The sequence below is a fragment of the Doryrhamphus excisus genome, chromosome 11 (assembly GCF_030265055.1).
Source record: "Doryrhamphus excisus isolate RoL2022-K1 chromosome 11, RoL_Dexc_1.0, whole genome shotgun sequence".
Classification (NCBI taxonomy): domain Eukaryota; kingdom Metazoa; phylum Chordata; class Actinopteri; order Syngnathiformes; family Syngnathidae; genus Doryrhamphus; species Doryrhamphus excisus.
Genome location: NC_080476.1, coordinates 13,406,901 through 13,428,459, shown reverse-complemented (window position 1 = coordinate 13,428,459; position 21,559 = coordinate 13,406,901). Strand labels below are relative to the sequence as shown.

The window sequence follows — 21,559 nt, the reverse complement described above, 5'->3', positions numbered from 1 at the left end:
GCAAATGAGGTCGTTGGTTTGAAGCTTCCCTGGTCATGTGACACCACAGGAAACGTGTGCATGACGGGTTTTGCACTCGGCTGCGACGTCTTTTTCAGACCGCCGATATCGCTCCTCCTCGCTTCTCTGTCGGTGTGACGTGGCTGTGAGTACACCCTTAAAGTAGCATTCACTTGTGTTGAAAAAAAAAGATCGCCACAAGGCATGCTGGGTAGCTTGTGGTACTCTCATCTCGATATTGAATATTTAGCCGTGTTTGTCGAGGAGGTCATCAGAGAAGTAAACAAGGGGAAGATCAAATACTCGTCATAGTTTATATCGGTGTGATATATTACTACCCAGCATGCCTTGCGGCATTTGGAAATAAGAGTTTTATGTTACTTAGTTGTTTATCAGCCCCATAGTAGTAGTAGTTATGTGAAGCGTTACCTTGTTCTAGATGTGTTGTATGTCGTTGAAGTATTTTGTTGTGCTGGGTGATCATCAATGTGAAAATGGAGGGAAATATAGTAGCCCCTCCCTTTGCGGCCTCCGCTATTTGGGACTATTTGGGACTTTGAAGCCGCTGGTTGGTCCCAGCAAAGTCATCCAACGTGCCTTCATGGACTTTGGACGCCGGAGCGTCCTTGAACTCGTTCTCCAAAAGCTGGAAGCCGGAAGTCACGTATGTTCAAACTACGTATGGCGACTTCCCTCCAGGCAGTACTACGAGTATTTATTTATTACCATGCGTCCTGAGGTTGTGGAAGTACTTTTTTTATTTCATGATGTCAGGTGTTGAGGAAGAATAAAGGAATCTTATGTTTTTTTTCTTCATCATTCCTGACCCAAACCAACATAAAATGCAGGATGTTTTATTCCTGGCCGGCTCGCCACATCCTGAAACCTACCAAAATAAAAGCACCTCAGGAGAAGAAGCACCTGCATGTCTCAGTCTTTACCTGGCTTAGGTATAACGGTCGTGTTCCTCATTTCCCTTTGCCTGTGCGTGTTAGGCTACAATATGGATGTGGTTTGAGCTGTGCGTAATTACGCACGGTGACGCCCGCTTGGGATTCCGCTTTTCGTGACACAGCGCGTGTGTGCATGTGGGTGGGGGAGAGAGAGAGAGAGAGAGAGAGAGAGAGAGTGTGTGTGTGTGTGGGCGTGGTTTCTATGAAAGTGTAGTTTTCTCTCGCGTTCCTCCTCGACTTGAAAAGTGCAGTCAGGGGCGGGAAAGTTGCGCAGAAAAGTCTTCAGTGCCCCCCTCCCTCCCTCCCCTCCTCCACAGACGATGCGCAGCTTTGCAAAGGTAAGGAAGACACCGAGTGCGTGCGTGAACGCCACACCACCGCTCTTTAACGAGATGTTTTCCTTCCGTTCTCCCTTTCCTCCAGATGGCTCGTTTGGAAGCTCCCACTTGTGGAATATTGTTGGACCTCAGCCAAAAGACTTCCTCCTCCTTTCGGCACTTTTAGGAGCTCCGCGCGTGTTCGGTGGCGCCACACATCCCTGCTGAGATGAAGACGATCTTCTACATCGTCATAGAAGTGATCATCGCTCTTCTCTCCATATCCGGTAACGTGCTGGTGTGCTGGGCCGTGGCCATCAACACCACCCTGAAGAACGCCACCAACTATTTCCTGGTGTCTTTGGCCGTGGCTGACATCCTGGTGGGGTGTCTCGCCATCCCCTTCGCCATCACCATGAGCATCGGGATCCGACTGGACTTCTACGGCTGCCTCTTCCTGGCCTGCTTCGTCCTGGTCCTGACCCAGAGCTCCATCTTCAGCCTCCTGGCCATTGCCATCGACCGATACCTGGCGGTCAAAATCCCTCTGAGGTGAGTTGTCATCCTCTCAGAGATCGTTTAACAGCCCGGAAAGGCATTGTCTCCGTAATTGAATCAAAGCTGACCTTTGCTCCATCCTCGTTCTTCTCCTAATTGACAGCCGGCTGTCAATGGGGGTCGGGGAGTAAAACCGCAAGAACATATTGGACTTGGGTTGTAATGTTACGAGAATAAGTGTAGAGTTTAGCTAGTCACTCCAAATTCCCACCGGAGCGTAAACGCAACAGTGCCGTTTCAACAAACAGACGCTTTTCTCAGTGTAGGTTTTTTAAAGTGACAGCTCTAATATTCATTAGTAAATGTAAAATATATCATCTTAAAATGACATAGCATTAATTAATAAAATGTAATAATACTTGTTAGATATACATATATCTAATGATTAATAAAGTATCTTAGTGGAGTAACTTGTTTTTCCCAGTCTGGATGCAAGATGAATAGCGTCTCCTGTCAGAGTCATCTTGTGTTTCCGTGGAAGGGGTCGTTGAACCTGAGGTTCAGTGAAGGCGACAAATCAAGATGGGTGTGGTCAGGGTGAATACACACAGTATGCAATATCAACCACAGGCAGGATTTGTGTAGTACGCTGTCCGGCATCCAGTATATCAAGTTCCACAGATCATTTTTAGATGAGATCTCTCTCTCTCTCTCTCTCTCTGTTTGCTGACCACAAGGAGTCGAACCTGCTCACTGTTGACTTTCCGGGTAGAAATCTGCATGCACCGACTAAGCAGACACTATTTGCTGCTAAAGATGCTCCGCTCGTCCATCGCTGACGTTCCCGGGAAGGGATGGTCACACTGATGGTCACATTGGTCGGAGCGTGCCCTTGTTCCTCTTCCTCTTCTTCCTCCTCGTTGCCAGTGAATTGTTGCACGCTGCGGGCCGCATTCAGCCGGGATGTGCTGTCATTCCCATTAGCCTCAGACATTGGCCAGGAAGGACGTTTTGACTCTTGTCGGGAGGAAAGTCATGGAGCAGCAACTGCACACAATCCGCTTCGGGGTGGGGGGGGGGGGGGGGGGGGTATTCCGACACGTCTTAGCACGTGTTCATCATCAGTGGAACAACATTTCAATACATTAAAGCATAACGGTCATGGAAGTGCAAAACGAAACCAAAAAAGCAGCCAATATTGTGTGGCCACGGCTTTCCTTTTCTTTGGCGCACCGCTGCTCTGGAAACATAATGAAGTGTAAAAGTTAGCTAGCTAATTTTACTTTTTCATAATTAAATAAATTGGTGAGGATAAGCGGTAGAAAATGAATGCATGAATGTTTTGGTGAGACACACAAGCACCAGACCCGACCACCGGAACAACAGGCTTTTATTGCAGCTCTGAATGTCACAACAGACGCAGATCCTTAACACGGTGAAACTCAACTCCGAACCCCCGACATCTCTTCCTGTCCGCCTGCCATTCCGCTCCCCCGGGGAACACATTTATCGCAACACATACGAGTACAGGACTTAACGGATTAGTAAGTCTCTCGTCCTAGTTGGAGGGCGGCAGGTTGTGTTGGGGGGGGGGGGGGGGTGGATGTGTGTATCCAGGGATCGGGGAGGGGTGGTCAGCTTTGATTGTGGAGGTCGTGGTGCGCCGTGGGGTTTGGTCTGTGGGCGGCCGTCCCCCGGTCTTGTTGACTTCCAGGAAGCGAAGCATCGCTGGTGTGGATCAATCCGTCCTTCCGACTCCGACTCCCGAGCAGAACTGTAAATATAGGATGTACGTACATCTTGGATGCACGTTTGAAAATAAACCAGACGTAAGACAAACTGCGGGACACGCATAAAGATAGACGCACGGCCGTGACCGTTTCCCTTTTGCCGTATGACCGCTGACCACTTGGCAAGGCATTGCACAGAAGTCCGAAAAGCCAACGTAAACACAATAAAACTAAAAATATGTCAAACAACAACACTGTCAGTCAAATTGGATGTTTTCTTCCACCGTTGGAGCATATTTGATTTATTTGTCCATTGGAGCTAGCTAAGGCAGGCTAGCCAAACGTGGGCCCCCGTGGGCCGCATGCTGAAAACTAAAGGATGGGGGGGGGGGGGGGGTGACCGACAAACGCTTACGCTTACGCTTCAGTGCCTCAATGAGACATCTATTTTTCTCCTTTCCACAAAGTAAGAAGCTAGTTTAGCCGCCTGTGCTGGATATGGTGGGGCACTGCCCACACGTGCCCCGTACTGGGATTAGTGTGACAATTAGTTATGGCTAACATCTTCACTAACTTAACAGCTTGGAGTCCGAGACAAAACGGGAAGTGTGTGTGTATATGTGTGTGTGTATGTGTGTGTGTGTCGCCATCCCAGGGGGTTTAAAACATCTGGCTCTGGTCTTTCACTTCCACTAAAACCATCTGTGAAAACACTTTTATCTAACAGCGGATCCAGGCCCCAAATAGCTACATACGTACATGTATATGCAGTATACAGTACTTCATACGCACGTATATGCAGTATACAGTACTTCATACACATGTATATACAGTATACAGTGCCGAGTGACCGACTGTCCCTGTCCTTTCTCTGCTGCTGGGGCAGACGTCGTAGCTGCCAAAGCGACAACTTCTCCAGTTGACGATGATGCCCTCATCGTCAAGTCTTTTTTTGGAAAAGTTTAGAAAGCGAACCAATGACTTTTCATCTCCTCATTTCTACTTTTCATCTCATACTTAGGACTGTCCTAGCTCTTCATCTGGACTTTCATCTCATAGTTAGGACTGTCCTAGCTCTTCATCTGGACTTTCATCTCATAGTTAGGACTGTCCTAGCTCTTCATCTGGACTTTCATCTCATACTTGGGACTGTCCTAGCTCTTCATTTGGACTTTCACCTCATAGTTAGGACTGTCCTGGCTCTTCATCTGGACTTTTTTATCTCATACTTAGGACTGTCCTAGCTCTTCATCTGGACTTTCATCTCATACTTAGGACTGTCCTAGCTCTTCATCTGGTATTTCATCTCATACTTAGGACTGTCCTAGCTCTTCATCTGGACTTTTCATCTCATACTTAGGACTGTCCTAGCTCTTCATCTGGACTTTCATCTCATAGTTAGGACTGTCCTAGCTCTTCATCTGGACTTTCATCTCATACTTAGGACTGTCCTAGCTTGATGTGGAACTAGACAGAAGATGTGGTGTGCTGTCCCAGTTCTACGTGACAAAGCCGGGGGTTATTTCCACTTTCTGACTCATTTTGTGATTCACGTGGAAATGTCCAACACCCCCCCCCCCTTTCCTTTTGGGATAAATTTGTCACTGTCACTGATTGCTCCGTGTCATCGGAGGATGGCGTGTGACTCGTCACGTCAAGTAAGAATGAGGATTATTCCACGTTTCCTTCCCTCCTCAGTCTATTCCACATAATCACGGAAGCATTCAGCTGATCCGTTCTTCTCCTCCACTGGAAGGCTAAGCAGCAGAAAGTGGAATCAAATAAAAACTGAGTGGGTCTGTGGGGCCTCAGGGTGGAGATGTGTGTTGTATCTTTAGTAGAAAAAGGACAACAAAGACAGATGCCAGCGTGCTGTCGTCATGCTAATCTGGTCACCGACCCCACTGGCCCTGACTCTGAGGACAACCGGGGCGGGCGGGCGTGATGTCGGGTGGGGGCTGACGCATGGAAGCTTTACCAAGTTAGCAAAGCCGGGGAAGAAGAAGAACAGGTGTGTGGCTCAAAATGAGCGTGGAAGCTTGTGAAGCTGATGTGCTGGATAATTTATGGGCCCTGAGGTGGTGAGGTAGGGGGGGAGGACGGGGGGGCCGATGGCCACAGGGCAGAGCTCACATGCCACACAGGTCCCAGGGGTCCCCGCTGGTCTCATTTAGAAAAAGCACAACGCTGACGTGGGGATAAAATGGGTCAATGATTGACAGCTTGTCTAAAAGTCAAACTTCCATGTCCTTCCACTCACTCTGATCACACCTTTACTTCGTCTGCGGTTCTTATGCCAACATTCAGCTGGTCCATAGGATGCCACCCAGTGGACCCAGACCTCCGCCAAGGTCCAACTGGAGAGCCTTAAGTGTCCACCAAAGACGGAGGAAGGACTCGTGTCACAAATCACTAAAGATCAATGCCAGGTGTCTTATCCTTTAGTGTAATAACTGTAACAAGTGTAGTACTATTACTATTGACATGGTGGTCTCATTTACTTGCATTAATTCGCCAGTGGCTGGTGGTCCCGGTCACAGATCTACTGTATAGAATTCCCAGAGGCATGCAAATACGCCCCCGGGGACTATCTTTAGCGTCAGGATGACAATGGCGCCGCCCGATGAGACCATCGGGTGCTTGCCAATTCATCCACATTATTGATTATCTGTCGTTGAGCATCAAAGGTCCAATCTTTTGGAACCAATAAACGATAATGATTCAACCTTCTCCCGTTCACTTAGAGCAGGGGTCTCAAACTCAATTTACCCTGGGGGCCGCTGGAGCTAGGGTCTGGGTGAGACTGGGCCGCTTCAGGTTTAAAAAAAAAAAACACATTTATTATTTAAAAACAGAATAAGAAAAGTGTCTTCAATGCTTTTGCAAAGGACTTAGTATACATCATGTCCAAAATGACTTAGTATACATCATGTCAAAAAGATGGACTTACTATACATCATGTCCAAAAGGACTTACTATACATCATGTCAGGGAAAAGGACTTACTATACATCAAGTCCAAAAGGACTTACTATACATCATGTCCAAAAGATGGACTTACTATACATCATGTCCAAAAGATGGACTTACTATACATCATGTCCAAAAGGACTTACTATACATCATGTCCAAAAGATGGACTTACTATATATAATGTCAGAGAAAAGGACTTAGTATACATCATGTCCAAAAGGACTTACTATACATCATGTCCAAAAGATGGACTTACTATACATCATGTCCAAAAGGACTTACTATACATCATGTCCAAAAGATGGACTTACTATATATAATGTCAGAGAAAAGGACTTAGTATACATCATGTCCAAAAGGACTTACTATACATCATGTCCAAAAGATGGACTTACTATACATCATGTCCAAAAGGACTTACTATACATCATGTCAGACAAAAGGACTTACTATACATCATGTCCAAAAGGACTTACTATACATCATGTCCAAAAGATGGACTTACTATATATAATGTCAGAGAAAGGGACTTAGTATACATCATGTCCAAAAGATGGACTTACTATACATCATGTCCAAAAGGACTTACTATACATCATGTCTAAGAAAAGGACTTACTATACGTCATGTCCAAAAGATGGACTTACTATACATCATGTCCAAAAGATGGACTTACTATACGTCATGTCCAAAAGATGGACTTACTATACATCATGTCCGAGAAAAGGACTTACTATACATCATGTCCAAAAGATGGACTTACTATACATCATGTCCAAAAGGACTTACTATACATCATGTCTAAGAAAAGGACTTACTATACGTCATGTCCAAAAGATGGACTTACTATACATCATGTCCAAAAGATGGACTTACTATACGTCATGTCCAAAAGATGGACTTACTATACATCATGTCCGAGAAAAGGACTTACTATACATCATGTCCAAAAGATGGACTTACTATACATCATGTCCAAAAGATGGACTTACTATACGTCATGTCCAAAAGATGGACTTACTATACGTCATGTCTAAGAAAAGGACTTACTATACATCATGTCCAAAAGATGGACTTACTATACATCATGTCCAAAAGATGGACTTACTATACGTCATGTCCAAAAGATGGACTTACTATACATCATGTCCAAAAGATGGACTTACTATACATCATGCCCGAGAAAAAGACTTACTATACATCAAGTCCAAAAGGACTTACTATTCATACATATGTCCACATATACATACACTCCTGGTCAAGCATGGATCACAATCATCACCTCCGTTATAACATCATGCGTGTTTGCCATTGGGTTAGCTCAAGTGGTAGCACCGCAGATTCACGGTGCAGGGAATCAGGGTTCAATACCCGGTGTGGGAAAGTATTGTTGGTCATTTTGCTATTTCTCCAGCACCTATCGTAGTCATCACCTCCGTTATAACATCGTGCATGTTTGCCATTGGATTAGCTCAAGTGGTAGCACCGCAGATTCACGGTGCAGAGAATTGGGGTTCAATACCCCGTCTGGGCAAGTGTTGTTTGTCATTTTGCTATTTCTCCAGCACCTATCGTAGTCATCACCTCCGTTATAACATCACAAGTGTTTGCCAGCTGGCTAACTCCACTGGTAGCACCGAGGGTTTGTGGTGCAGTGGACTGGGGTTCAAATCCCGGTCAAGGTTCCGCACAAATAATAGGGCGTTGCCTTCCCAGTTGGAGATCAATGAGGCACTTAAAAATAGGACATAAGAGCTAGACCTGGAGGATGCCTGGACGACTTCAATTTATGCCACGAGGAGGTGCCGAAGATGACGAAGAGGAGGAGCCGACGACGAAAGACTCCGCCCCCATAATAACAGTGCTAGGGAAAGAATGTGCCTCAGAGATCTGTCTCGCTGGAAAAGGTCAACATAAAAGAAGTAGTAGGCCGAGGAGGGGTGGGGGTGATGGCGGAGGGGGTGGCGGTGAAAAAAGGGGCAGACGGATAAAGGGATGGATTAGCAGCTGGCGTTTTTAAAAAAAAATTATAATAAAGTTTTTTCTTTTTTCAATCCCGGCCGGGAGTTGAACCAAGATCTCCTGCACCCTAAACTGCGGTGCTACCAGTTGAGCTAACCAGCTCACAAACACTCCGATGTTATAATGGAGGTGATGATTACGATAGGTGCTGGCCCTGGACAAATGTTAAAACAAGCAACAACTACAGTCGGCATCATCAGGTATTGAACCTCGATCCCTTGCACCATGAATCTGCGGTGCTACCAGTTGAGCTAACCAGCTCACAAACACTGAGATGTTATAACAGAGGTGATGATTACGCCTTACTGTACATTATGTCCTAAAACATGCATAAAAATGCCTTCCTACGTCATGTCCCCAAAAATGCCTTACTATACATCATGTCCGAATTATGGTCTTACTATTCATCTGGGGTCTCAAATTCCACTGGCGCTAGGGTCTGGGTTAGGCTGCGCCGCATCAGGTTAAAAAAACAAAAACAAAACGCATTTATTAAAAATGTACAAAAATAAATAAAAATAATATAAATAAATAAAAACTGTCTTCAATGCTTCTGCTATACCCTCTGATAACATTCCACTGTTTTCAAATATCTTAATTTTAATTTTTCTACACAAAATAAAATGAAAAAATAAACTAATCAAGAATAAAGAAAATCAATCAATCAGTAATAAATAAATACAGTAATAATAATAATAATAAAACAGCAAAGAAGAAAAACTTAAGAAACAACCAATAGTTGGTGGGTAGAGAAATATTTTTTTTAAGATTCAAATGAACATTATATTATTATTATTATTAACATTCTATAATTATTATTAATTATTATATCATATATTTAATTATTATATTATTCTGACAGATATTTAACCTTTAACATGAACATTAGCAAGTTAGCATCACGTTCCCGCTGAGGTGCAGAACCCGGCCAAGACATCTCGTATTGAATCATTCAAATGATCGTTTGCTTGACTTTGCTTAACTTAAGTGCAGTCAAAACACGCTGGAGTGCACACAAGGTGCTGCTGGTGCATATTATATTAGGGAAATGATCTGCTATGGCAAATGGAGGATTTCTTATTAAGGGAGAAAATAAACATACATTTGGTAGACTGGACTGCGCCAAGAGAGGCGTGGCAGCGCACCGGGTGAGGTGTCCACATTTTCAGCTTGGTGTAGTGATTATTTCAGAAACAAAACAGCGCACCAAAGTTGCGCTGTAAAGCTTGCCAGCTCTGACTGGGTCTATTGTTGGCGCAGGCGAAGCGCACCCTGTGCAGGTAAATAGGCTGACACGTCGGCAAAAAACCTCACAGGCAGGTTTGTCGGAGTCAGGCACATTTCAATGCAGTAAAAAACGCAGCCAATATTTCATGTAAGGATCTGAACCGGCGTGTACATTTTGGTCGGATGTCAGATCAAAGATGGCCGCAGCTCATAGCCCGTTTTCTTTCGTTGTTGATGGCGTGGCGTCCAGGTGAAAACAGGAAGCCAACATGAAGCATGGCTGTCATTAAAGCGGCGTACTGTGGTCGGTGTTGCAGGTACAAAGAGCTGATGACAGGAAAGACGGCCAGAGAGATCATCGCCATCTTGTGGATCCTGTCCTTTGTCATCGGACTCGTCCCTTTCTTCGGTTGGAACTTCAAGCACTCGAGCTGCGGGAACGGGAACTCCACAGCGGACAACCACACAGGCGGCGCCCTCCAGGCGGGGTCGAGGGGCGGAGACGTGCCGCGGAGCTGCAAGCTGCGGTGCTACTTTGAGAGCGTGGTGGACATGGAGTACATGGTCTACTTTAACTTCTTCGTGTGCGTGCTCCTGCCGCTCCTCATCATGCTGGGCATCTACATGAAGATCTTCACGGTGGCCAGGATGCAGCTGCGGCAGATCGAGCTCAAGTGCGTGGCCAACGGGGACAGCCACCACCACGGCCTGCTGCAGCGGGAGATCCGGGCCGCCAAGTCGCTGTCCATCATCGTGGGGCTCTTCGCCGTCTGCTGGCTGCCCGTTCACATCCTCAACTGCCTGACGCTCTTCTACCGGGAGCTGCACAAGCCCAAGCTGGTCATGTACGTGGCCATCATTCTGTCCCACGCCAACTCGGCCGTCAACCCCATCATCTACGCCTACCGCATCCAGGACTTCAGGAACACCTTCCGCAAGATCCTGTCCCGGCACATCCTGTGTCGCAGAGAGGAGCAGTACCTCAGCTCCAACGGCAGCGGGCGCAACAGAGACCGGGTCCACATGACCGTGGACCCCCTGCTGTAGAGTCCGGTGTTTTCCACTTTGTCGTGTTTACAGCAGCAGGGGACGGCGTCGCTTTCCTGCTGCCGAGGACTACTCTCCTGTCGTCGCTCTTACGTAACGCTAACCGGATGTGACGGTGAACCTTTGCCACGTCCTAAAACGCTATTTATCCTTGTCAATCAGCCCTGCTCCGACTGCAACACTCCGCCTTTTAAGCCCGCCCAGTGGGCGTGGCTTCTTCATCTTATTTATTACAACGTTGTACCTTTTGTGAATGTCGACATCAAACATCATGGGGAGTTTGAACCTGTACTACTTGTGGCAGTACAAGTACACAAGTGCTTGTGTGGTTAGTTTTGATCACTGCCCCCACCGCCCCAGCCCCCTCCCCAGCCCGCCCCCGTGTTTCCTTTTGTGTACGACAGTGGAACCTGTTTTAAGTCGGCATAACCAAAAGTGAAACTAGCCTTTGCTTGCACATTTACTTGGAGGATGGAATAGAAAGTAATTTTATGGCTTTTCCTCCATTTCTGTGTCTTTTTATTTGGATTATTCTGTTTTTTATATGATATTTGATACTTTTACTTAAGCACGTCTCGACTACAATGACATCCAAGTTTTGTACATGTGCAGGTTTCTCTTCTGGTGGCTAACAATGTAAAACAAAAAAAAGGTGCATTTTGTTAGCTGATGTGCTAGAATCCGGGATAATACTGCCATGCTTTTATATTGAAGCTTACTTTGCACTGAACAGGAAGTCACTGTGCGTTGTAATGCTGTGTAGCTCGATGTTAGCGTGGATGGACCCTTTTTTATAGAAGTTACCTCTTTGGTCCGCACATTTTAATGTGGACAGACCATGTTTGTCGACTTAGGAGGGCGCATGGTGGACGGGTTGTCGACCTAAGCGGGCGCACGGTGGATGGGTTGTCGACTTAAGCGGGCGCATGGTGGACGGGTTGTCGACCTAAGCGGGCGCAAGGTGGACAGGTTGTTGACCTAAGCGGGCGCATAGTGGACAGGTTGTTGACCTAAGCGGGCGCATAGTGGACAGGTTGTCGACTTAAGCAGGCTCATAGTGGACAGGTTGTCGACTCAAGCGGGCGCATGGTGGACGGGTTGTCGACTTAAGCGGGTGCACGGCGGACGGGTTGTCGACTTAAGCGGGCGCATGGCGGACGGGTTGTCGACCTAAGCGGGCGCATAGTGGACAGGTTGTCGACTTAAGCGGGCACATGGTGGACGGGTTGTCGACCTAAGCGGGCGCATAGTGGACAGGTTGTCGACTTAAGCGGGCGCATGGTGAACGGGTTGTTGACCTAAGCGGGCGCAAGGTAGACAGGTTGTCGACCTAAGCGGGCGCAAGGTAGACAGGCTGTCGACCTAAGCGGGCGCATAGTGGACGGGTTGTCGAATTAAGCGGGCACATAGTGGACAGGTTGTCGACCTAAGTGGGCGCATGGTGGACGGGTTGTCGACTTAAGCGGGCGCACAGTGGACGGGTTGTCGACTTAAACGGGTTGCACTGTATTGAAGTTAATAGTTGGGCCTCGAAAGCGGACTCTGATGGTATCAGCGATCTGCTTCCTTTGACCACATGCAAGGAAAATGTATTTGTGTATCCTGTACAAGGACTTCAATTTGAGCTGGGGGGGGGGGGTCAAAGGTCACAATAAACCTTTTCACCTGTATGATTTGTTTTATGATTATTATAAATATCCGGAATATATAACCTCTAAGCATATCCACACGTGTCAAATTTCTATTTTCCGCAATCAATGTAACTGGACTAAAAAGATGAACGCTCCCGTGTGGCGTGTGTTCAAGCAGCCATGTTTGTTGGCGTCGGGCCTTTTGACGATGGGGCAACGTGGATTACATGACAGGAACGTCACTGGTGTTTAAAGAAAAGTACAGGAAACACATTTCAGGCGTGTGGTTTTATGGCCTTTCCTGTGCCTCATCGGTGGCGGTTCAAGTCTTGAATTGTGACGCCCCCCCCTCCACCCCTCCCGCTCCTACCTGGTTGATATCAAGGGCTAACAAACAGGAGTGTGCTAACATTCCAATGGAGACATCTATACTGTAAATGCACTGTAAACCTGTGTTGTCTTAGTTGACTGACTGTAAATAACATAGAAGTACTGTAGTACTGTAGTACCGTGTTACCAGCTATTTATTTTACTCGTGTCATTACCAACATTTCAGTCTTCAGAAAGAGGTGCAATGTGTATGTGTGTGAATAAAAGCCATGGTGTGAAAGGACGCATTTGATGCCTGAATTCTGTAATGTTCATTTCCATATAGCTTCCCAACAAGGAAGCTAAAAATAAAGCGGTGCCACCTCGGTGAACAGATGTTTCCCACATTAAGACGTCTTTGACGGACAAAATAAAGCAACATTTGACATCTTCAAGGGAGGAATCAAGAAGCCGTGTCCTCTCAACACTGACCTGCAGCATCAGCACCATCATCCACCAATGTCTGCATCATCCCTGGCGGGGACAAAGTGGGCGTCACAGTGATGAAGTGCCGCCGAGCAGCGTGGTCATCTGCTGGTCAGACACACCGTGCACGGGAGTCACACCCATGGCCTCCGACAGGTACACAGCCAGGATGTGTTTGCACTGCAACCAAAGAGACAGTAAAATCAGGACCTCCAGTAGAATCCGCTCATGTCAATCATCACAATGATCAGCTTTGACCTTGCGGAAGAGCTCCTCCGCCGCGCAAACGACAGAATTGGTATCACTCAAAACATGACGTGACGCTGTACGTTTCCCTCACAGTCATCCATCCTGTCACGCTTTGTTCCAGACCCCACCGTAATATTAATATTATATATTAATAAATTAACCACAACACAGCAATGATAAATGAACTGAGGTATCTGTGGGAGAGTCCTGGACAAAAAACTGCACTGCTAATTGAACAATTAAGGATTAAGGAATACAGAATACTACATTTACATGCAGTCAGTATTCCAGTGAAGGACAATATTCCGGTTTCTCAATCATTGTTTCTGAACCCGTTTACATGCCTGAGCAAACGGGGATATTCCTGTATACGTGGTGACTGTAAACAATCGGGACATGGTAATGGTAATGGTTTAATTTCATTTGAACATGCATCAGATTACAATTGAATGCATCCCATAATCAGTTCCCAGTTCCACATGTCCAAAAGGAGTAGGAAGAAGCAAAGCTTATTAAATCCTACCCCTCCATCTGGTACTTTTACAATCAGTAACTGTTACATTTGTTCACTTCCTGCTTTCTCAATATAATTTATTTTTTTAATTTAATTTTATTTAATTGTATTTAATTTTACTTAATTTAATTTTATTTAATTTTATGTAATTTAATTTTATGTAATTTAATTTTATTTAATTTTATGTAATTTAATTTTATTTAATTTTATTAAATTTTTATTAGTAGTATTTTTTGTCACATACCGAAGTACTCGGTGATATGAGCATCCAATGCCATAATGTGTACCATAGTAAGTGTCAATATAGTGATATATATAGCACATCATGACTGGTTCAAGACTCTTCATCCTTGTATTTAGCAAACATCAACTGCTTGTATTGTTTCTTGAATTGGCTCATCGTTGTGCATTGTTTGATTTCCTTACTCAATCCATCCTATAGTTTGATTCCACATAGTGAAATGCTATGGCTAGCATAACGTAGTCCTAGCATAGAAGTGTTTCAAATGTACTTCTTCCCTGAGATCATATTTCTCCTCTCTTGTAGAGAAGTATTGGATGACATTTTTAGCTAATTGCTTGTTTTTAGCTGTTTGAAGATGAACTATATCAGCAAGTTGAAGTATTTGTGATTTTAGAAACACATCCTGATCAAAACAGCGAAGCACGGACAAGGTCATGACGCAATGTGCGTCATTTCCACTTCTTCTTCCTGTGTACAAACACAACACCAGCAAGGCGTATCATGGACGATTTCACCACACCAGCGTGTTATTGCTAATATTGCGGTTATGATAATGGCTTTTTTGTACCTGTAAGACAGCGATGCGAGTCTATAAGCTGAATAGATTGCCACACAGTACTGAAACGTGGAACGTGGCTGTGTTTGATTGTGAGACTGACCAGCAGGCCTTGGTTCCTCCGCAGCACCGTGTAGGCGAAGGCTGGGCAGGGGCAGTAGTGGCAGGACGTGAAGCAGGTATACAGGCGTCCCGAGCCTCCGCTGACCTGCAACGATGAAACAGAATAGAATGAATGAAACGCTACGCTTCACACGGTTGGAGTGGTTGGCCGTGTCGCATCGAGGAGTTGAGGATCAGTAAACACGGTCGGCGTGGAAAGACAGGAAGATAAACACATTTATTTGCTTCTCAGTGCCCCCCCCCCAAAGTCCGAGAATGTCCAAGAATGTCTGAATGGAGATCTTAAACATGATCTCAGAAAGATCTTGAAGCTTTTGAAGAGCATGTTCCTGCAGGCTTACACTGAACTCAACACAGTAAAAACAATAATCCATGAGTTACTCTTTATATACTATATTGTGTATCAATTGTATAGTATAGTATAGTTATTTAGTAGTTATTTATTTAGTAGTTATTTATTCATGTTGAGCTTGTGGATTACTTGTTGCTTCATCGGCAAGCCACTGCTACTACTGCTACTACTACTACTACTGCTACTACACTCCTATGACCTAATATGGTAAATACGTACATAGATCAAGGATTTAGGACTTGTCAGTAGACCTAGATCTGCCCTTCATGTCATAGAAGTTACAGCAGAGTAAAGTAGTGAAGCCTATTATTAGTATCAACTTGGGTCTTTGCCATTTTTCCTCCCCATTTTTACTATTTTTTTTAAATTTTCCAAACGTCTTCTGAAAAAATACATTTTTTTTAATATTATAATTTATAATATTTTATTTTTATTCCCATAATATAACTTTTCCCCCAAGCTAATTTTCATAATATTACAACTTTATTTTTTAAAATGTATGTATTATTTTAATTCTAATTAAAGTAAATAAAAAATTAAATTAAATTATAATTTAATTATTTTAATTTTCCAAACGTCTTCTGAAAAAATACATTTTCTTTTTGGAATATTATAATTTATAATATTTTATTTTTATTCCCATAATAATATAACTTTTCCCTCAACCTAATTTTCATAATATTACAACTTTATTTTTTTTTTATTTATTTATTATTATTTAAATTATAATTAAATTTAATTATTTTAATTAATTTTTTTTCCAAACGCCTTCTGAAAAAATACATTTTCTTTTTGGAACATTATAATTCATAATATTTTATTTTTATTCCCATAATAATATAACTTTTCCCCCAACCTAATTTTCATAATATTATAACTTTATTTTTTATAATTTATTTATTATTATTTAAATTATAATTAAATTAAATAAAATTATAATTAAATTATTTTAATTTATTTTTTTACAAACGTCTTCTGAAAAAATACATTTTCTTTTTGGAACATTAGAATTTATAATATTTTATTTTTATTCCCATAATAATATAACTTTCCCCCCCAACCTAATTTTCATAATATTACAACTTATGTTATTACAAAAATATTGTTTCTTGAAATTTTTAACCTTACCAACTGAAATGATGTTATTTTTCCTTATGTTACGTATTATGTTATTCTTGTCAAATGAAGCCTTTTTTCCTCCAAATATTGAGACTTTATTCTTGTTAACTCCGACTGATCCTTCTATTTTGGTTGTTCTTTTCTTCTTAAATTCTATCTTTAAATTGCACTTTAGGTGACGTCATCACCTCTTATGAGGAGGAGATGAGGGATGATGAAGACGATTAAAGATGGAGTACCTGCAGGTACTTGCCACCTGTCAGCGGACTCTCCCAAATGTCTGCTGCGGACAGTGATTGAAATCCTGCTCTTGTTCACACAACCAGGGGGACATTAAGCCTGTGGATTGACACTCTAATGAGAAGCTGAAGCAGGCTCCATTATTCTCCAGGGCTTTCATGAATTACCTTCCCTGGTGACCTACACAGGCATAAACACCTCGTTTGTCCAACATGACACCGCATTCCCAATGAGGCAGAGATAAAACAATGACGTGGACTTAAGAGACCTGGCTATCTATGACGAGAGCAGGATGCAGACACCAGCAATAAAAGTGTGAAACCAAGCCAGGAAGTGCTAGAAAAAGACCTGCGGTGGTTGAAAGTGGAAGCCACCTAAGATGCAGGGTTGTGCTTCTTCACGTGGCTTTGCTAGCTAGCCCTCACGCAGAAAAGCTCGGAAGCGAATTCCTGCAAGTCCACTGCCTGGCACAAGTCCAGGCCTCCTTGGGAACGCCGCAGCAAGGGCTGCCATTCAGCTGCTGCAGAGGGACCCGGGCCTCGGAGCCTCACTCAAGCCCCCGGCTTTGTTCTTGCCTGAAAATGCGGCTCTCACGGGAATACTTCCTGTGAAGCCGCCGTGAGTCCAAGGGCCAGGAGGTCGGACCTCTGGACGCAGGATCCACACAACACAAACAGGCCTTGAAGGAAGTTTAAAGCTCTTGGGGAGTCACGGTGATAAACACAGGCCCTGTGTGTGCGTCAACATCCTTTTGCATCACATGAACGTGCTTCTTCCAAGAGAAGCACTCAGCGTTTTCTCAGTCAGTAAACGGGATGACTAGACCATAGCGGCGGTTCTACGAAACGGCACAGCATACGAATACGGTCATCCCTCGTTTATCCAGGTGAATTGGTTCCAGACATGACCGTGATAAGTGAATTTTCACTAAGTAGGATTCCTGATTTATAAATGGAATATTTTTGGTAGATTTACAAAACTCATAAATGTGCTTCTTAACCGTATTAGAGCCCTCTAGATGTGAAATAACACCCCTATAGTCACTTTTACACTCCTATTATACAATATAGTAGACATTCATTTTCGACCACGAGGGTCGCGGGGGGTGCTGGAGCCTATCCCACCTGTCTTCAGGCGAGAGGCGGGGTGCACCCTGGACCAATCACAGGGCACATATAGACAAACAACCATTCACACTCACATTCATACCTATGGACAATTTGGAGTGGCCAATTAACCTAGCATGTTTTTGGAATGTGGGAGGAAACCGGAGTACCCGGAGAAAACCCACGCATGCACGGGGAGAACATGCAAACTCCACAAAGAGATGGCCGAGGGTGGAATTGAACAGCAAGTCAACGAACTTCATGCGTGTCAATCCGGAGTGTCTGTGTTTGTCCAGTGATCCAGTACGGATCCAGCAAACCTGATGATCCGTTCCCATTTCCACGGCGACAACCTTAATACTCTCCAATATATTGATCAGTGTCTCCGCCGCCCCCAAACGGGCTGCGCCTTAACCTTCCCGATGAAAAGGTCAACGAATGTTACTTTGCAACAGAGGAGGTGAAAAATCCCCGCAGGAGAATGTCAGACCTTCTCCTGCGAAGGAGACGAGCAGCCGCATTATCAGCGTAACCTGAAAAGTATTTGCTGCCACAGCTGGATGAAGAGGAAGTTCTCAACTTCTATTTCAACATGCCGTCCTGCCAAGTGAGAAATGCTTCCAGTAAGAGCAACATATTTTTAAACTTCTGAAGAGGTCTCCAGTTGAGGAGGGGGGGGGGCACTTACGAGGACAAGCGTCATCTGCTCCTCTGATTTTTTTTTTTGCTAAAATGATGTCCTTGGTTTGTGTTCATCATCTCGGTTAGCATAAAAAAGACAACTAGCCTGCCGGATGGCTACGTCATGGTGGAACATCTGAGTGTGCTAGTCAGAACCATCATGACGAGGCAAAAAAAACTCCATTGAACGACTCCAAAAAGACCAAAGTGGATTCCTTTATTTAGCCGCATTGTATTTGACAGTTCCTCCCATTTAGCTGGTTATTTTCAAAACCGGAAGGACTTTACAGGAACTTTGGGTGACAATGACCTCAACCTCAGCAGATCGCCTCTTTTCTTCGTCTCCATCACTGCTGACTGTGCATTGTTATATTATATTTTCTATATTTCTTTGGGGGGAGCACTAACAGTGTGTGGCTGAAGTAGTACAGCATATTAATAATCATCTTAAATGCACCCAGAGACTGCTTCAAAGCCACAGACCCCCCCGGCCCCGCCCGGATGGTTGTCACACTGCCTGATGGATGACCTCAACTTCTACCCTAAGAACAAACCTTGGGGGACACGAGAAGTCAAGGCCGTCCTCAACAGGAAGTAGGTGGCTTTTAGGAACAGGACGGAGAGGCAGTAAATAACAGCCCAGCAGGAGGGAGGTGAAGCGCTGTCCGAAGGAAGACAAAGACTCAGACAGGAAAAAGGTGGAGCAGACGCTGGAGGAGAACAACACCAGAGAGTTCAGGAATGGGGTTCAAAACCATCACGGGCTACAACAGGTTTGCGTCCACACTCTTCCGGATGACCGGATGAAAACGATGTCACACAGAAGGCACGGGTCTGAGACCAATGGACCGCAATAAACGAGGGATGACTGCGTGCGGCACATAATTCATCAACTAAGAAAATGATCGTCGGTCGCAACCCTATTGGTGTATTAATGGGGTTATGAACCATGAAGAACCGTCATCAGAGAGATGCGAGGGGGTGCATGACAGACCTGGAAGGCCTTCCGTCCGCTGGGAGATGACAGACAGGTGATTGAGTGCTGCTCCACCAGATCCAAAGCTTGTACGGCACAGGGCCCGAAAACGAACCTTAGCCTGAAAGACATTAAAAAGCCCTTTTAAGAGAGACAGGCAACATGCATGGACACCTATCCATCCATCTGTCATCATACATCTTTCTCTAAACAAGACATTTTCATAAAAAGCCATGATGTTTGTGTCATTCACCACAATGACAAAGACAGGATGTGGTTGCGTACCCAGACAAAACTGGGTAACTGGGTAACTGCTGGAAAATGTCTCATGTCTCATTTGTCTTCCTTAATGTGGTCTCTACATGTCACGCCTACGAGGAATAAGCAAATCGCTTTCCAACAGGGGTGGTTGAACATAACACTATAAATAAACTGAAGCTATGTATTGCACAATATACTGCCAATGAATGCCAATTAGCATACAAAAGGAAATCAAAAGTATATTACTTACGCAATTAGTAAGTCATCTGGAACTGTAAAAAAAAAGAATAAAAACAATGCATTCATGAGCAATTCTTATTTCCAGTTATTTAGCATGCAATTTGATACTATAGACCAGGGGTCAGCAACCTACGGCTCCAGAGCCGCATGTGGCTCTTCAGCCTCTTTGTTGTGGCTCCCTTTGCAATGCTCAAATATTTGTTTTAACACCCAAATGAGGAAAATATGCATCTTTGTAATTACTTTTGAAAAAAATGGGACTTTCTGTGAGACCGTATACTAGCAAGAGTACTTGATCAACTCCGCTTTTTCTCCTCTGAACTACTTTGATACCCCAAAATTCCCTCCAAATCTGGCAGTCAATCAAAATCTTGGGAGACTCGCAATTTGCTCTGGATGTGAGCATGTTGCTACACATTTCTTGCACGGGGAGAACATGCAAACTCCACACAGAGATAGCCGAGGGTGGGATTGAACTCGGGTCTCCTAGCTGTGAGGTCTGCGCGCTAATCACTCGACCGCTATGCAGCCCCTATATTCTGCTGTTAAATTATGTTTCACGGCTCCATTCTATTTTTCTTCAGTGAGCGAGGGGGTAAAATGGCTCTTTTGATAGTAAAGGTTGCCAACCCCTGCTATAGACCAATTGAGGGCAAGATATGTATAAAACATAACAATAAGTAGTTTAGCTTGTTTTTTTTCTTCTAAATCGGCCCTATTGTTGGTGGTGAATATTGTTCAAACTACAAAGGTAGTTAGAAATAGTTAGAAATAGTTGCACGTAAATGTATTCAACCCCAGCTCTCGACGCCATGCGAAACAACAGCGCCACCTAGCGACACAATGTCAAACAACATTTAGTTGTAAAAGAGTATCCACGACGTTAAGGACAAAATATATATAAATATAAGAGGACCAGGTGTATTATCAGTGTGGTGTTACCTTCCCCATTAAACGGCCGTTAAGTAGACCTAAGCGGTTAGCCACTTGTGCTAACATCCTTTAAACATAATTAAGCATGATTAATACAACAACTCATCTCGTCTTACTCTGTGACGTTTCCTGGTAAGTTTTATGGATATCTTGTAAAAGCTGCTCCGCTGCAGCAGGTAACACAGCGCGCATTTCGCATTTATTCACTCTCCAACTTTGTTTTCACGGAAGTCGCCATGCGTCCATTAGCCAATTGAGTACGTCTTCAATAACACCACTTCTGGTTGGAGAGGCGCACCCCTCCAAAATAAAGGCTTCCACGGGAAGTCATCATGCCTCCATCAGCCAATTGAGTACGTCTTCTATAACATTACTTCCGGTCAAAGAGGCAAAAATGTTGTCTAAAAGAAAACAAATAAGCCACAAAGCACTTTGAATTTAATTCATCTTGTTTTACAACCATGTGTGTTTGTACTGCTAAACTTCCAGTAGCAGAGTTAGCAATGCTGTCCGCTATCGTTCTCTTTAACATGTTGCGACCAATCAGCGGAGCAAATCTTCCAGCATTTGACCAATCACGGACAAGAACTGTTGGACGTGGGTGCCCAATACGAAAGTACACGAAAGCAGTCAAAAGTAAACACAATGCTGTTTTTTAGCTGCGAATAGAATGTTAATTCACAAAATTTGAAAATAAATTAGTTTCGTTTACTGTCCGATTCTTTTAAGCCAAACCATACCTTCGTGATGTGTGATTTGGCTCTATTATGCAC

At 44.2% G+C, this 21,559-nt stretch overlaps 2 protein-coding genes across 5 annotated transcripts; one reads left to right on the top strand and one right to left on the bottom strand.

Annotated features, from left to right (window-relative positions):
• The first annotated feature begins 37 nt into the window (after positions 1-37).
• Positions 38-13,241, top strand: adora2b (adenosine A2b receptor). Of its 2 annotated transcripts, XM_058086681.1 has the most exons (3): positions 38-1,291; positions 1,377-1,822; positions 10,037-13,241. In XM_058086681.1, exons 2-3 carry the CDS (start codon positions 1,500-1,502, stop codon positions 10,764-10,766), a joined length of 1,053 nt encoding a protein of 350 aa, XP_057942664.1. In that variant the 5' UTR covers positions 38-1,291; positions 1,377-1,499; the 3' UTR covers positions 10,767-13,241. The 2 variants fall into 2 exon arrangements, with proteins under 2 accessions (XP_057942664.1, XP_057942662.1); XM_058086679.1 differs by lacking the exon at positions 38-1,291 and having other exon boundaries at positions 1,302-1,822.
• On the bottom strand, positions 3,129-21,115 carry zswim7 (zinc finger, SWIM-type containing 7). Of its 3 annotated transcripts, none has more exons than XR_009132038.1 (6): positions 20,903-21,115; positions 19,864-19,885; positions 19,371-19,473; positions 14,859-14,963; positions 13,199-13,372; positions 3,129-3,567 (listed from the first exon to the last, which is right to left on the bottom strand). XR_009132038.1 is itself a non-coding variant. In XM_058086709.1 (5 exons), the coding sequence occupies exons 1-5, from the start codon at positions 20,976-20,978 to the stop codon at positions 13,262-13,264; spliced, it is 417 nt and encodes a 138-aa protein (XP_057942692.1). In that variant the 5' UTR covers positions 20,979-21,115; the 3' UTR covers positions 12,781-13,261. The 3 variants fall into 3 exon arrangements, 1 of the variants encoding a protein (XP_057942692.1); XR_009132037.1 differs by having other exon boundaries at positions 3,129-3,542; positions 20,903-21,114; XM_058086709.1 differs by lacking the exon at positions 3,129-3,567 and having other exon boundaries at positions 12,781-13,372.
• Positions 21,116-21,559: the final 444 nt, after the last annotated feature.